Here is a 14,935-nt window from a genome sequence, read left to right on the forward strand (position 1 = left end):
TCTGAAAGTATGATTTCCAGAGGCAAATCCCACCCCCACCCCCCAAAAAACCCCCAGACAGAACAAAGGGAGGTGGTATTTTCTGGGACCCCCAGTCTGCCTGTGGGTGCCGCAGGTCCCCGTCCCCCCAACCCCTCCAGCCTCTCAGGGACACACAGACTCAGTGGAGACTTCACAGGATAAGCTTTATTTGGCTGTCAGCTTTTTGGATGATCTTTTATTTAAAAGCTGTCAGCTCCAGAGCAGCATGTCAGCCGGTGCATGACACGCAGCTAGAGGATGCTGCTGGGGCTTTTCTGCTGACGCTTTAGTGGTACTTGCGGGCCAGAGCGTGGGCCACAGCACGGACCAGCTTTTGCCAGGCAGCCTGGCAGTCGGGAGAGAAATCCTTGCCGAAGTGGGCGGCCAGGACGATGATCAGGATGTCACCCAGGAGCTGCGGGGACAAAAGCACCCTCAGGTTAGCAATGCCCAGGAGCCTGCAGATCCCCACACGAGCATTCACATTAGACCCAGGGAAACCTCTGGGCATTTTGTAGGCTTAAAAATCTCCCTGGAGTCCTTTTTAGGATGTACCTTAAACTTGTTCTCTGCTCATACTCTAAAGATTCAGGTTCTGCTACTGTTACGGGAAGAGTAACCAGAAATTCTCCAGAAATTTTGTTGATTAAATTTTTCTTTCTCCCTTCTGGCTTCGTTTGGGAGTTTCTCCTGAGCAGAAGACACAGCTGAGCATCTGCCGCATGGCAGGGAGCCGGCACTCGGCACTGCAGAGCACCCTGGCATGAACAATGAGTTCATGCTGATGTGGGGGGGGATATCTGCCAGCCCCGGTGACAAATGTTGGAGTTACTTCCCCACTGGGAATCTCTCAGCTGCAGAGACATGGGAGACAAAGTTTTCTCTCCTTCTAGGTCCCATTCCTCTTTTGCTTTTGGCATCTAGCCGCATCTCTTGATCCCCACTCCTCTCTCCTTTCTCCTCCGTGCCAAGCTTTACTCTTGCTCCTTTGCTTTCCCCTTGGCTCAAACTTCTTCCTGCTCAGCAACTGCTTTCATTTCACTCTCCCCCTCCCTTTCCACACTGAAACCACCTCCTCGCCGCCTTCCCACCTCCCGTGTGTCCTCACTTGCACTCTCCAGATGGCCTCTCCATAACCATCACCTCTCAGCCCCTTCGGTGCTTTCTCACCGAGATGCAAGTTGGTGCCTTCCCTCTTTGTCCCTCTCCTGCATCTCCCCCCACCCCAACCACCAGCCCCTCTTCCTCCTGCACCGGCATCTCTAGGGTAAATCCCTCACACTGCAGGGTTCAGGTTTAGGGGAGAAACTGCCCACAGAGATGCAATAGTGGGGATGCGTCCCCCAGTCAGAAGCACGGCTCACCCTGAAGTTCTCGGGGTCCACGTGCAGCTTGTCGCAGTGCAGCTCGGACAGCTGGGCAAAGGTGTTCTTGATGTTGTCCAGGTTCTTCACGGCTTCCCCGAAGGAGGTGAGCACTTTCTTGCCATGGGCGCGGACCATGGGGTTGCCAAGGACGGCGGTGGCGCTGGAGAGGTTCCCAAAGGAAGCAAAGAACCTCTGGGTCCAGGGGTAGACGATCAGCAGCCTGGGGAGAGATGAAGGGGGGACACAAGCAGAGACAGAGATGTTAATGCTCCCCAATGCAATTACCACGTTTTCTCTGTCCAGGGGTGCAGCTGAGCAGATGCCCGGGAGCTGGACCTACCTGGCCAGGGCCTCGGCACCGCAGTCAGCCACATTGACCTTGCCCCAGAGGCCGGTGATGAGCTGCTTCTCTTCGGCTGTCCAGTGCACCATGGTGTCCGGTGGAGGGTAGCGTGTGGCTGCCGGCAGGTACAGAGGAAGTCTCGGCTCTTGCTCCCAAGGGGGTCGCACGCTGGCGAGCGGCTCTCCCTGTCCCACTTTTATACGCTACCCCGGGCCCCTCCTCTTCCCCGTGCACCCCTTCATTGGCTGGGACCCCGGGGGGGCCCCCCCAGCCCTGGCACCCCAAGGGAGGGGACGCGGCATCAGGGTGGGGCCCCAGGGCAAGATGCCCAGATCCACCACCAAGACGGGCTGCTGGGCTGCCCTCCCCCTGTCTTTGATTTCCAGCTCTGCAGCTCCCCGCTGAAGGGTGGCATTTATCTCCACGCCAAGTCTGAGCACGGCACCGTGCAAGTCCCGCATAAGCACTCAGAGGAAGGTGCGTGCAAGGCTTGGTGCCCCTCGGATGGTGCAAACCGCCGCGGGCTGCATGGCTGTGAGGCAGAAGACTTGGACTTGGGGCTGTTGGGTCCTCCCTCTGAATGCACCATTTCTCTTTGTCCTCTTCTTGCAGGACCTGTCAGGCTTCGGGTTCTCCTTGTTCTTTCCTATCAGCTATTTAACAGTGTGCTAACTTCAGGGTAACACTAAGAAAACCACGGGCAGTCACTTGCAGTCAGAGCTCCTGTCTCAAAGAGCCTGCTAGCAAAGACGAAGCAAGGCTGAAAGGGAACCATTACAACGCAGGGCACACCGATTGCCTGCAGCGTGTTAGCTTGCAGGGGCCCCAGGAGAGGTGGGGAAGACTGGGTATACTGGGGTCTGTGCCGATGTGCAGCGAGAGGCAGTGTCTGACCGAGCGGTTTGGCAGCCGGGGGAGCAGTGGTCCTCCCTAGGGGTGGCAGGGGCACCTGGGTCTCCTGGGGCTGCACCTCTGCTCCCGCTCCCAGCAGAGCGGGCTGGAGGTGGTGGAGTGGGATGCAGGCGCTGGGGCTGGGGCTGGAGCTCATGGGACCGGACCCAGGCAGCGCACTGGAACGCCAGCTGGTCCAGCGGGGTCTGCGTGACCATGGAGCAATGGGTTTGCATTGGCCATGGGCTGCAGGCTGCCACCATTTCCAATAGCTGCACTGGTTCTCCGCTGATGCTCACTTCAGGAGGTGGCTTGGCCAAAGGACCCTGGGGCCAGGCCTACGAGGTGATGCTGTTCCACACTGAACAGTGCAGTGGAATTCACCTGGAGGAATTCACCACCCAGTGTCGTGGTTTAACCCCAGCCAGCAACTAAGAACCACGCAGCTGCTCACTCACTCCGCCCCCACCCAGTGGGATGGGGCAGAAAATTGGGAAAAGAAGTAAAACTCGTCGGTTGAGATAAGAACGGTTTAATAGAATAGAAAAGAAGAAACTAATAATGATAATGATAACACTAATAAAATGACAACAGCAATAATAAAAGGGTTGAAATGTACAAATGATGCACAGTGCAATTGCTCACCACCCGCTGATCAACACCCAGCCAGTCCCTGAGCGGCGATCCCCCCCTCCCCAGTTTATATACTGGACATGACATCACACGGTATGGAATACCCCGTTGGTCGGTTCGGGTCAGCTGCCCTGGCTCTGTCCTGTCCCGACTTCTTGTGCCCCTCCAGCTTTCTTGCTGGCTGGGCATGAGAAGCTGAAAAATCCTTGACTTTAGACTAAACACTACTTAGCAACAACTGAAAACATCAGTGTTATCAACATTCTTCACTGAACTCAAAACACAGCACTGTACCAGCTACTAGGAAGACAATTAACTCTATCCCAGCTGAGACCAGGACACCCAGGAAACCCAAATGTGTCCCTGAGCTACTCTCAGTGCTGTGGGGATGCTGCAAGTCTGAAAGGAGGACAGGAGGCTGGTGAGGGCCACTGTCCTCTGAGTGGCATGGAGACTGTTCAGGAATTTCGTTTTGCTTGTGGAAAGTTAGATGTAGGGGCCAGTGAAAGCAGATGCTTTGTCCTTCCTGTACATGAAATTACCATTCTTAGCATATTTTTTGCCATAATAGGTAGTTGGGTCTATTACATTCTGCCGTTAATAATCTAAGAACTATAATGGTTTAGACAAAAACCAACAAAAAAACCATTTTTCCTTCCATGAAGGAAGTTACAAACGATGGACCTTGTCTCACTGCCACTTCTCCCACTGCATGTTTTTGTACAAAGTTTTGTTCCACTTAATCTGCGAAAGATTTAAAACATTAAACCAAATGATGCAATGTACATTAGTAATGAAGTTACCTGATGCCTCAAAAAAGCACTGGAGTATTTCTGTTTGCATTTTGTAGTGTGTTCATTTGGTTTTTGTCTTGAATGTTCCCCTGGATTCTCCAGCTTAGACAAGTCTCACTTGCATGAATTCATAGACAAGACTGTTGCTCATGCTACCCCACATGTGTGAGCATCCCCTTCCTGTTCCCCAGCACCCTGGGGTGGCCCCCACCCCATTCCCACAGAGAGGCAGACAACTCTTCACGGCTGAAGTAGTTGGTGTTTATTTGGCAATTAAAGACCAGCAGAACCAGAGGATGTTTCCCTGTGAGCTGGGAGCATCTCCAGGCACAAAAGTTTGCGAGAGGCTCAGTGGTACTCGTGGGCCAGCGCGTGGGCCACCACACGGACCATCTTCTGCCAGGCGGACTGGCAGGCGGGGGTGAAGTCCTTGCCGAAGTGGCTGGCCAGGACGATGATGAGGATGTCACCTAGGAGCTGGCAATGGAGGGAGGAGAAGCCGTCACCCTGGTGCTGCCCCCCACCTCCCTCCCCACCATCACACCACCCAGGTGTTCACACATGGACACCGGTTATTGGGGAATTCATTGCAAAGCAAGGAACAGATTTATCACAGCCCCGTGCAGAGGACCGGGCTCCTTGCACAGCCTGCATCTCTGGCACTCACCAGGATGCCTGGATGTGCTGGATTCTACCCCCCAAACACCTTCCTTTGCCTGCTGTGCAGTGTCCTCCCTCTGCTTCGACTGGGTTTATCCTTTCCTTTCATATCCCTACCCACCCTTGCTTTCTCTTGGCTCAGATCCCCTCCTTCTGCTGAAGTGGCTGTGTTTATTTTCTCTCCTGGCTTAACCACTCCATCATAGCCAGGCTTAGCTCTTCCCTCCAAACCCTGTCTCGGTTTCTTCCCTTCTGGTCTCTGGCTGCTCCAAGCCAACGTTGCTTGCTACCAGCACATATTCAACTCTGTGCTTCATCCCCATTGATCCCACCTGCCTGGGTCTCTCCTCTCACAGATCCCAGCCCCACAACTCATCTCTATTCTCCCCAAACATGCCTATTCGCTCCCCCTTCCCCTCCACCACCACTGCCCTCTGCAGGCTTCCAGGCTCAGGCAGCCTCAGGGTTTCTCTCTAGGTCTCACTGACTGTCAGAGACCCCTAAAGCCCTCACCAGAGAACAGAAACCTTTGCCTAGCTGAGGCTGGAGTCTGAGCACGGCTCACCCTGAAGTTCTCGGGGTCCACGTGCAGCTTGTCACAGTGGAGTTTGCTCAGCTGAGCAAAACTTTTCTTGATGTTGTCCAGGTTCTTCACGGCTTCCCCGAAGGAGGTGAGCACTTTCTTGCCATGGGCGCGGACCATGGGGTTGCCAAGGATGGCGGTGGGGCTGGAGAGGTTCCCAAAGGAAGCAAAGAACCTCTGGGTCCAGGGGTAGACGATCAGCAGCCTGGGGAGAGATGGAGGGGGGACACAAGCAGAGACAGAGATGTTAATGCTCCCCAATGCAATTACCACGTTTTCTCTGTCCAGGGGTGCAGCTGAGCAGATGCCCGGGAGCTGGACCTACCTGGCCAGGGCCTCGGCACCGCAGTCAGCCACATTGACCTTGCCCCAGAGGCCGGTGATGAGCTGCTTCTCTTCGGCTGTCCAGTGCACCATGGTGTCGAGCAAGAGCGTTTGCCTGGAGCTTCCCTGAACAATGACGAGGAAGTGGAGCCGAAGGCTGCCCCAGGGATTTTTATACACTAGTAACGGCTTGTCCTAATCTCAGTTCACGTAGCTATTGGTTGGGTTTGGGGAGGGAGCTGGGCTGCACAAGGAAAGATAGCAATTTTGGATCCTGTCCAAGGGGAAAAGAGGCCCTTTCCCCCCTCTGCCTTTGAGTGGACAAGCATCACCTCATACCCATGCACTTGTATTTGCAGCTGCAAGAGCAGGTAGAGCTGCCTGCACAGCTTCTCCCCAGATGTGAGTTTCCAGCATTGCAGAGGTTGCCGGAGGCTGGGGCCTGAACATGCGCTGCAGACCCAAGAAGACAGGCGGTGACGTTCAAAGAGTTTGCAGTCTCCAGCTTGACCATGTTTTCAGACTCTTATGGTGCATTAGTGCCCTACACTCCTGGGATTCATCCTTAACAGCTCTAGGCATTATCCACCCCAGCTTGGAAGGACCAGAGGCTTACTAGGAAAAAAAGATTGTATGATCATTCCCAAATCTAGGGCACATACTTTAAATGCAAGAGCCTCCTTTCTTGTCTGTCCTAGCAAAGAGCTTCAGAGTTGTTGTCTATCATCGTTGTCCATCGTTGTTGTCCATGCTGTTCTGAGCCTAAGCTCTCCTGTTTCCCATCTCTAGTGCAATTCCCTATCATCAGGGAAAGTGGATCCACCTCGAATTCACAACTCAGAGTTATGGGTCTCAAGAGCACGGTGTTAGTCCTAGCCTTAGTCCTGTGAGGAGTACAAGCCAGACATGTCACCCAAGTGGACAGTCCCACCCGATGCCAGTGGGAATCTAGGACCAGGCTGTACTGTGCAAAACCCATCCAATGTTAATTTTATCTGCTGGACCTCCAAGAAGAGGACAACACAGCACTTTATTTTAAATTTTGAATGCCTTGTTACTGTATGGGGCTGATGACTGCCTCTTAGTCTAATAACTGGGTGGCTTTGGGGCACAGTTCTGAGCCTGATGAAATCAGAAGTGGGGTGTACACCAAATAAAAGGCAGAACCAAACAGGCAACCATGCTTATTTTTTCAGACTGCTAGCAGAAATATGCAATAAAACCTTGTCTGCATGGCAAAAGTTTGATGGTTTCGCTGTATCAGGCACTACCACTGACAAATTCTTGAGTGCAGATACTGCTTATACTAGAAAAAAAGAGTTCTTTCGATATACAGCATACCTCATACCCCAAAAGAAATAAGCTGTCCTGGCAAAGCAGCATTTCTACTGTTGGTAGAGCTGTCTTGATCAGATTGCTTGTTCACATAAAATAATTCAGCCCTAAGAAACAGCCTTGCAGGGATGATCTCTCACTGCATGCAGAATGAGGTCTGTCCTCTTGTCTTCTTGGCAACCATGTCTACAAATCTGAAGAGCGCTATCTTGTCTCTTATCTGCGTGCTCCAAATAAAACTGTCAGTAAGCTCTTCCAGCCTTAGCTCTGGTCAATACCATTACTCCCTGCAGTTACTATATCTTTGAAAGTGGTGACTGTTTTCCACCCTCCTACTTGACAGGGCATCTCGATCCAAGGTGTTTCCTACTAACAGGGGAGGCTGTCAAAGAATAAAAGTATTCTTACTAGTATAATTTTGCAAACAGGGTCCTGATGCACTGTAGAATGCATTGATGGACTTAAAATCACGCTCAGCCTGCGAACTGAGCTCTGCCTTCAGCTGTAATTGGTGACCTGACTTTAAACTAAGTTCTCTAATTGCAACTCTAGTTCTGCTATGTACAAATTGGTTCATGCACATGCCCTCTCAGTTAATATGGACGTAAGAAATGAGGAGGCTGTAACATCAGTAAATTGCTCTGCAGCCACAGCTTCCAGATTCCTTATTAGCAGAGTGGACTGGTGAACTGGTGGCATCAGTCCTGCGGTACCTCAGCACCCAAGCAGCTTGGATGCACCATCCCACGAGGGCAGTTTCAAATGCCCATCCCAGGTGTGAGGTGAGATGCTAAACCAAGAGAAGAAGCAAAGGATGAACAGCTCCTGGGGCTTGCTGAGCTTTGCTTTATCTTTCCTTCCTTCTCCTTCAGCTCTGTCCCTCCCCAGCCTACACAGCTCCTCCTCACTCACTGCTGTGGGCAGCAGCATCTCCCGACCAGAGAACATCGTCCTGTCCTAGCAAGTGATTCCTTCAAAGTGCTTTTCACATCATCTCCAGCAATTGCATTAGTGCCACAGGCCAGTTATCAGCTGACAGGAGGAAAAAGCATGAGATTAAACTCCCTGTGAAAGACTTCCAGGGGCTTTTTAGTTTTAAGATTAGTCAGCTGCAAAGACATTTTAAGGAAACCTGCCATGTTGAGCAGGCCCAGAGGCTATTTACAACAGTCAGGCAGCGGTCCGTAACACCATCAGAGACACGAGCTCACAGTCAAGCAGACACAGCCCTGAAGGTGCCTGCAGGGATGGCAGGGTGAGCTCGGCCAGGACGCCACGAGCATTTGCTGTATGCAGCCCTGTACGCTGGGAGACAGCAGAGAAGCACTTGGCAAAAAGCAAAGGCACAACATCCCAGACAGTCCCAGCCCTGTGCTCTGCTTGGGGCTTCTCCAGGGAATCCATCCACCTCATCCATTTTTATAAGGAAGAGTTCATTTTAAGTACATTTTAAAATCACCTGCTCTATGGCTTGGGGGCAGAGGCCTGGCTGGCAATTTTTGGATGCTCAGAGCTCCCAGCGCAGGGGTTGTCTGTTGAGGGGGCTGTTTGGGGGCACAGGGTGGGAGGGGAAATGTTCATCACGATGGGCCAAATAGAGGCAATTTCTGTAGCTTTTTTCCAGTTTGCAGAGTCAAAAGGAGATCTCCTTTCCCCTAGTGTACCTACAGCAATACCTTGCAGCATGCTTATCCCCTGAAGGAAAACTAGGGGCCCTTTTGGTGTCTGCCTGGCATGGATTTCACTATGCTCAGGACTCTCCCCTCAAGCATCCTTCCAGCCAGCTCTTCCCTTTGGTGTGGGTGGAAGATCTCCTAAGTCATTCTTCATCTCTTGGCCCCACACTGGGCCATGCCCACTTCCATGGATTGCAACCTTCCTTTTTATAGATAAACCATCCCAATGATGGCAAAAGGCAGCTACAGTGACAGCCTTTCTGAAACAAGCAGAATTTATTGGTCACTCTGATTGCAGCAGGCAGTGTCCCGTGCCAAGCTTTACCAGAGCCCTTATCAGCAGGAGTGGCAGCTGTACCCAGCCTCTGCCGCTCTGGATCCAGGCCAGTCTCTTCTGCCTCCTCCAAAACTTGCAATTTTTTGTGTCTTAAGCCAGTAGGTCTCAAGGGTGTGTTTGTTCCTGCTTTATTTGCTGTGATCTTCCTTTCCCAGCTGAAGAGCCCTGTCCAGGCTCATCCCACTCTGTGCCAGCATCTCGTGGTCTCCCAGCTGAGGACAGGAGCTCACTCATTCCCCCCTGTAGTGCAAGCAGCAGACAGCAAAATGGGAATGTGCGTCAGCCAGCCCTGCCTCGGTCAGGCTATGGAGGGCTGGAACCACTTCAAAGGGACTCTGGGCTCCAAAAGGCTGTTTGCACCATGCAGAAATCCTGGGGCTCACAGTGAGCACCTGGGTCTCACTGAAATGGCGTAACAGAGGGTAAGGCAGAAGTCAGGTCCTGAACACGAGCCAGCTGCCAAGGACCAAGCTGATGGCTCACTGTCCTCTGGGCACTTCATGGCTCCCAGCCCTGCCCTAGCATCCCAGCCATCACTCTGCACCGCTGCTGCAGAAATGCTGCAATGGCCATTTTATCTCACGGTAAAACTCCAGCACTCACCCTGTCACTGTGCTGGTGAGGCTGGGCTCTCCTCCCCAAAGAGGACAGTCTGCACAGTGTGATGGCCTGGAAAAGCACATTCAATTCCTGCTTTCCCACCAGCTGCTGGAGGTGCTTGGGTCAAGCCACTTCCCTTGTGCTGCTCCATTCCCCGCCTGCAAAGGGAGGAGGCACTACCGACACCGCTCCTTCTGTGAAGAGCTGCTAGAGCTACCCATGCAACACTGCTAGGACTAGGCAGTGTCATTTCAACACCAGGCGTGCCGTGGTGTTCGTCTAGCCTGCATCCAGGGCTTGCCTCTAACCCGCCTTTTGGGTCAGATGGGCTGTTGGCGGTCATCACTTTGCTCTGGCTTCACATGAGAGCGGAGCAACTCTCACTTGGAAAGCCTGGCACGCTGGCTCTGCAACACCAGCACTGCATCCTGCCCTTTGCCTGTACCTCCAATTGCAGATTAAGGCCGACAGGACCATCCAGGTGGTGGCTGTAGTGCACGGTTAGGAAGCAGAACGTGCTCCACATCACCACTGGGATGTGCCCATGGCACAGGGTGGGAGAGGAGGAACAGAATGATTAGGACATTCACAGACACTGGGGCGAAAACATATTGCTGAGGTTCAGGCAAGCGTTTGCTGGTTTGGGACCTAGAGGTATAAACACCCAAACAGACACAGGGTGTGCTGCTGGATGCACCCGCAGTCATTTTGTTAATGTTATGTCTGCCTGTGCCTCAAGTGCAGGAGGCCTTTTCTGTTTGGTGACAACTTCCAAGGTTTTGAACTGTACTTTTGTGCTAACTGGAATGGGGTGTTTAGAATAGTCTTACCTCCTGAAATCATGCTGAAATGCCCATTGACTGAAAGGAGAATGACGTGCTGCAGGAAAGCTGGACTGGTTTCGGGAATTTTTTTCTCTTTCTTTTCCCCCAGCCCAGGATGTTCTCGGCACTGCCAGCAGGGCTGGATCCCTTGCCTGTCAGGCAGGCTGTCTGTAGGATAGAGGGGTCATAAGTGCAAATCCCTGCTTTATCAGGAGAAAGGCAGAAAATTTATTATTAAATCATGCAAATCAAGGATTTCATCATTCTGAAGACACTGACATGTCTGTCCTCCTTGCATTTTAAGTTATTCCTGGAAAAGCATTGCTGAAACTGATGTGCTTACACAGAATCCTTCCATTCCAATGAAAACACATTCTTCCATTACGCCAATCTGAATAAGAAAAAGCTCTGGTTGGTGCTGTTTAAAAGCTGCCCTCATCCCCTCCTCTGGGGATCATACACATTTTCTTTTAGATATTGTATTCTGAATAAAATGCACAATAGTAATGGTAAGAGCATTTTCATTGCTGATTCAGAAAATGCTTTTGATCAAATTCTTAAAAATACATCAGCACTAAAATATGAAGGGCCAAATTTCTATCTAGTCTAAGCTGGCTTCAGTGAATCTCTACGAATTTATGTCCTTGCATGCATCACAGGTTGAGAGGTTTAGGGCCAGAGGAGCCCTTGCTTGCCCTGCAGCTTAACCTTCTGCACAGAATAGGTCAGAAATCACCCCCCCCCCCGGTGATTTCAGCAAGCTCAGAGGTACTAGGTGGGCTGGGACGTGCCCATCACTGGTTCAGAGGCCAGTATCCCCAGATGTCCCACCAGACCTCCGTATGCAAGGGGCACCCCAGCATCACTTTGTGCATGGAGGTCCAGGACCAGGCCCACGGGGCAGGCAGGAAAGGGCAGCAGCGAGCAGGCTGATGCCTTTCAGAGGGAGCCAGGAAAAGTAGCCTCCCCTTTGGCCAGCCTGCCTGCCTTTCTGGAGCATGATGCTCCCAGAAGCCCGGAGCCCATCTTCTGCCTTTCATGCCCCTTGCTCCCTTCCTCCCACCCCACAGGCAGCCTCAGAGACACAGGAGCACACCAAGTAGTCCAGAAAATGTGGGGTTTTTATTGACTGTTACAGACACATCTGCCTCCAGAGGGTTTAATGGTACTTGTAGGCTAGAGCATGGGCCACCACGCCGACCAGCTTCTGCCAAGTGGCCTGGCATGCAGGGGTGAAGTCCTTGGTGAAGTGTGCGGCCAGCACGATGATGAGGATGTCTCCCAGGAGCTGGAGAGGAGAAGGAAGGAAATCAGGTCAGCACGGTGCTGAGCACCCTTTCGCCCTACACAGGACCCGGGAGCTAGAGGGACCGCAGCTCTCTGGTGGGTCCTGGAGGCTGCAGCCCAGGGAGGCTCTTTTAGCTGAATTCTCTGTGCAGGAAAATAGTCCTGTGCTGACCATATGCACCAGTATCCACCTACTCTGCCTCTTCTTCTTCTCACACCTGCTTTTTCCTGCCTCTAGACTTTATTTCCAGACACTTTCTGTCTTTTTTATATTTTTTTTTCTGTTGTGAAACTCAATTCCTACTTGAGCAGAGAGTTAGGGTGAGTGTGAGGTCTACCTGCTACATGACCAGGCTTATGGTTAAGTCAGGCTTAAACAGAGACAGAAACAGAGGCCATCAGCCACATCCAGCCCTCTCAATCCCTTCCAGCCTGAACTGCTCCCTCTCCTCACCCATAGTGACTTCTTACCTCCCTGCACCCTGATCTCTTTTGCTTCATTCCCCTCCTGCTCCTCTCCCTCATCTGCTGACCTTGTCCCCATGCTCCTACCTGTCTTCTCTGTCTCTAATCCCAGTCTGCATCTCTTCCCATCAGTGCCCAGCCCCTGACCATCCCACACTTGCTTTTCCCTCTCCTCCCTTGTCTGCCAGCATTGGAAAAAGGGGAGACAAAGTGGTCCCCATCCTTGGGGCCAGGAGGTGCCAGGGAGAGCTGCCCATGGCACCGACACAGCAGAACTTCCCTCCATGCTCTCCACCCTCAGCCCCACTCGGCTTCCCAGCATCTTCCTCCTGCTTTTCTCAAGGCATGCTGGCATGAGCCTCCAGGCTTTCAGGGCAACTCCCTATATTTGTCCCCAGACCCCTCACAGCCTGGAGCCTGGCATTTCCCTGGCATTATCATATGCCCAACCTTCACCTCTCCCCCAATTTCCATCCAAGCCAGCCCCTTTCTGTTTAGTAACTAAAATATGTGTTATTTGTGCTTGTTTGAAACCCTCCATGCACTGAGATACTCTGAAAGATGGAGGGAGAGGTGGTCAAGCCCCAAGCACAGCTCACCCTGAAGTTCTCGGGGTCCACGTGCAGCTTCTCGCAGTGCAGCTCGGACAGCTTGGCATAGGTCGCCTTGAGGTTTTCCAGGTTCTTGATGGCTTCCCCGAAGGAGGTGAGCACTTTCTTGCCATGGGCGCGGACCTTGGGGTTGCCAATGATGGCAGTGGGGCTGGAGAGGTTCCCAAAGTTATCAAAGAACCTCTGGGTCCAGGGGTAGACGATCAGCAGCCTGGGGAGAGATGAAGGGGGGACACAAGCAGACACAGAGATGTTAATGCTCCCCAATGCAATTACCACGGTTTCTCTGTTCATGGTGCAGATGAGCAGATGCCCAGGAGCTGGACCTACCTGGCCAGGGCCTCGGCACCACATTCCTCCACATTGATCTTGCTCCAGATGCTGGTGATGAGCTGCTTCTCTTCAGCTGACCAGTGCACCATGGTGGCAGGCGGCTTTGCTCAGAGCTGCAGGAGGACACAGACCCCGTAGTTGAGCTGCGGACCCCGCGGAGGCTTTTATCCGCTGCCGGCAGCTCCTCCCCGTCCTGCACTGTGGGGTCATTGGCTGGGGCCAGGGTGGGGGTCCCCACCAGCGGTGGGTCGGTCTGTCCATGGAGTGGTCAGTCTGCTGTGAGGTGTGGTCTTCGAGGAAAAGCCCCGTGACTTGCTTAACAGGCAGGCTCAGGACACGATATCTCCCTCTCCTTCCCCCTGTGACTGCCTGCTCACCACAGGAGTGCCCATGCCCATGCCACCCAGTGCCCCGCAGCCTGCAGCAGGCACTGACCCATGTGCAAGGGGCTTTACAACAGTGGCTTCATGCCAGCAGCACCCAACCTTTTAGCCCTCTGCAGGATTCTAAACTTGAGGGATATTTCTCTGAGGGGAGAGATGGCCTGACTTAGGAGCTTAGGCACTTCACAGACCCTTCTGCACGGGAGCACACTCTTGGGGATGCTGAGCGCTGTTGCCCTTGGCCGCAGCTCTGCAGCTCTGGACACACAGACCAGCAGAGAAGCCCCTGCTTTTCCCAAGCAGGCACCTTTCATCAGGCGAAAGTGTGGAAAACATCAGCCTGTCAGTCCAGTTCCTCCACGCCTGAACCGTGTGCTGGAGACCCACAGATATTCAGCCATGCTTGGTGTTAATGAAACAGAGATCACCTCCTCGTGCTCCAGGTTTTGAGGAATACCTGTGTGGGATGCCAGTGCCGGGACAGGCTGTGACTGGGGCCAGGCTCCTCTGCTCTTTTAACAAGGCAAGCACTTCAATGGCCTCTCCCTGATGGGAAATTAAGTGCCTTGCACAAGGATAGCAGGACCCGCCATGTTACAACCAGACCAGCAACATCCATTTCTACCAGTTCAAGGTCTGACCAAAGGCTTTTTTTTTGGCTCTGGGTGTCACTTTCCTGTTGAACTACACTGGTGTTTTTCTGTTTTTCAGCCTTCAGGTGAAGCTGTGCTCCCGTGCTCAGAAAGGCAAAGCCAGGATGCATGAGGTATAAGGGCATCCTGACAAGACCGGGGACTTTGGGTCTATCTGTAGGCAGTCTAGGAGGTTTCATCCAGACCGCTGAGCCATTCCAGTTACAGATTGATACTGGTCCATTGATGTCATCGAAGCCACACTGGGCAGTGGCACAAGCCCATCACTGTGATCCAGTTGGGGTGGTTCACATCTGTACTCACATTTCAGCTCCTTGCTGCAGGATCCTAGGAGACATTATTCATTTTTTAAAATTTCTGAATCCTAGGCAAGGCTCACAGGCCCCTTTCAGCAGCAAGCAAGCCACCGGAGCAGTCTGATAACACAATGTGGAGCGGAGGCTGCTCAGTGCAGATAAATGTATCATGCAGGTGGCCAGCGCTTGCTTTAGTTCCTCACCTAAGAGCAGACGCACGGTCACACACCCTCTGTTCTTAAGGAGATCAGAAGACTTCAGAAGTTGTCAGCTTTCAATAAGACAGGACTCAAAGACTGAAATCAAATATGTGCAACCCTAAATTCACAGGCAGATATTCCCATCGTGTGAATCAGCCAGCCCATACAACTGAGCACGGAGCTTACCAAAACAGCTGTACGCTCAGCTGGGGGATGACAATAAATGACCTAGCATGGCCTTTCATTTATTACTTCTGTCATCCTGTAGCCTGCGTTTCCTGGCAGACCCACATTGAAAATAAAACCCAAGCTACATCTG

The 14,935-nt window shown here is 52.5% G+C and overlaps 2 protein-coding genes across 4 annotated transcripts; both read right to left on the minus strand.

The window, feature by feature from the left end:
- Positions 1 to 166: 166 nt before the first annotated feature.
- LOC126048503 (hemoglobin subunit beta) lies at positions 167 to 13,188 on the minus strand. 3 transcript variants are annotated; one of them, XM_049823645.1, is made up of 3 exons: positions 13,082 to 13,188; positions 1,386 to 1,608; positions 167 to 436 (listed from the first exon to the last, which is right to left on the minus strand). In XM_049823645.1, the coding sequence occupies exons 1-3, from the start codon at positions 13,171 to 13,173 to the stop codon at positions 308 to 310; spliced, it is 444 nt and encodes a 147-aa protein (XP_049679602.1). In that variant the 5' UTR covers positions 13,174 to 13,188; the 3' UTR covers positions 167 to 307. The 3 variants fall into 3 exon arrangements, with proteins under 3 accessions (XP_049679602.1, XP_049679603.1, XP_049679601.1); XM_049823646.1 differs by lacking the exon at positions 1,386 to 1,608 and adding an exon at positions 12,740 to 12,962; XM_049823644.1 differs by lacking the exon at positions 13,082 to 13,188 and adding an exon at positions 1,729 to 1,926.
- Positions 4,318 to 5,779, minus strand: LOC126048504 (hemoglobin subunit beta-like). Its single transcript, XM_049823647.1, has 3 exons — positions 5,618 to 5,779; positions 5,275 to 5,497; positions 4,318 to 4,526 (listed from the first exon to the last, which is right to left on the minus strand). The coding sequence occupies exons 1-3, from the start codon at positions 5,707 to 5,709 to the stop codon at positions 4,398 to 4,400; spliced, it is 444 nt and encodes a 147-aa protein (XP_049679604.1). The 5' UTR covers positions 5,710 to 5,779; the 3' UTR covers positions 4,318 to 4,397.
- Positions 13,189 to 14,935: the final 1,747 nt, after the last annotated feature.

Source organism: Accipiter gentilis, chromosome 19, assembly GCF_929443795.1.
Source record: "Accipiter gentilis chromosome 19, bAccGen1.1, whole genome shotgun sequence".
In the NCBI taxonomy this organism is placed as follows: Eukaryota; Metazoa; Chordata; class Aves; order Accipitriformes; family Accipitridae; genus Astur; species Astur gentilis.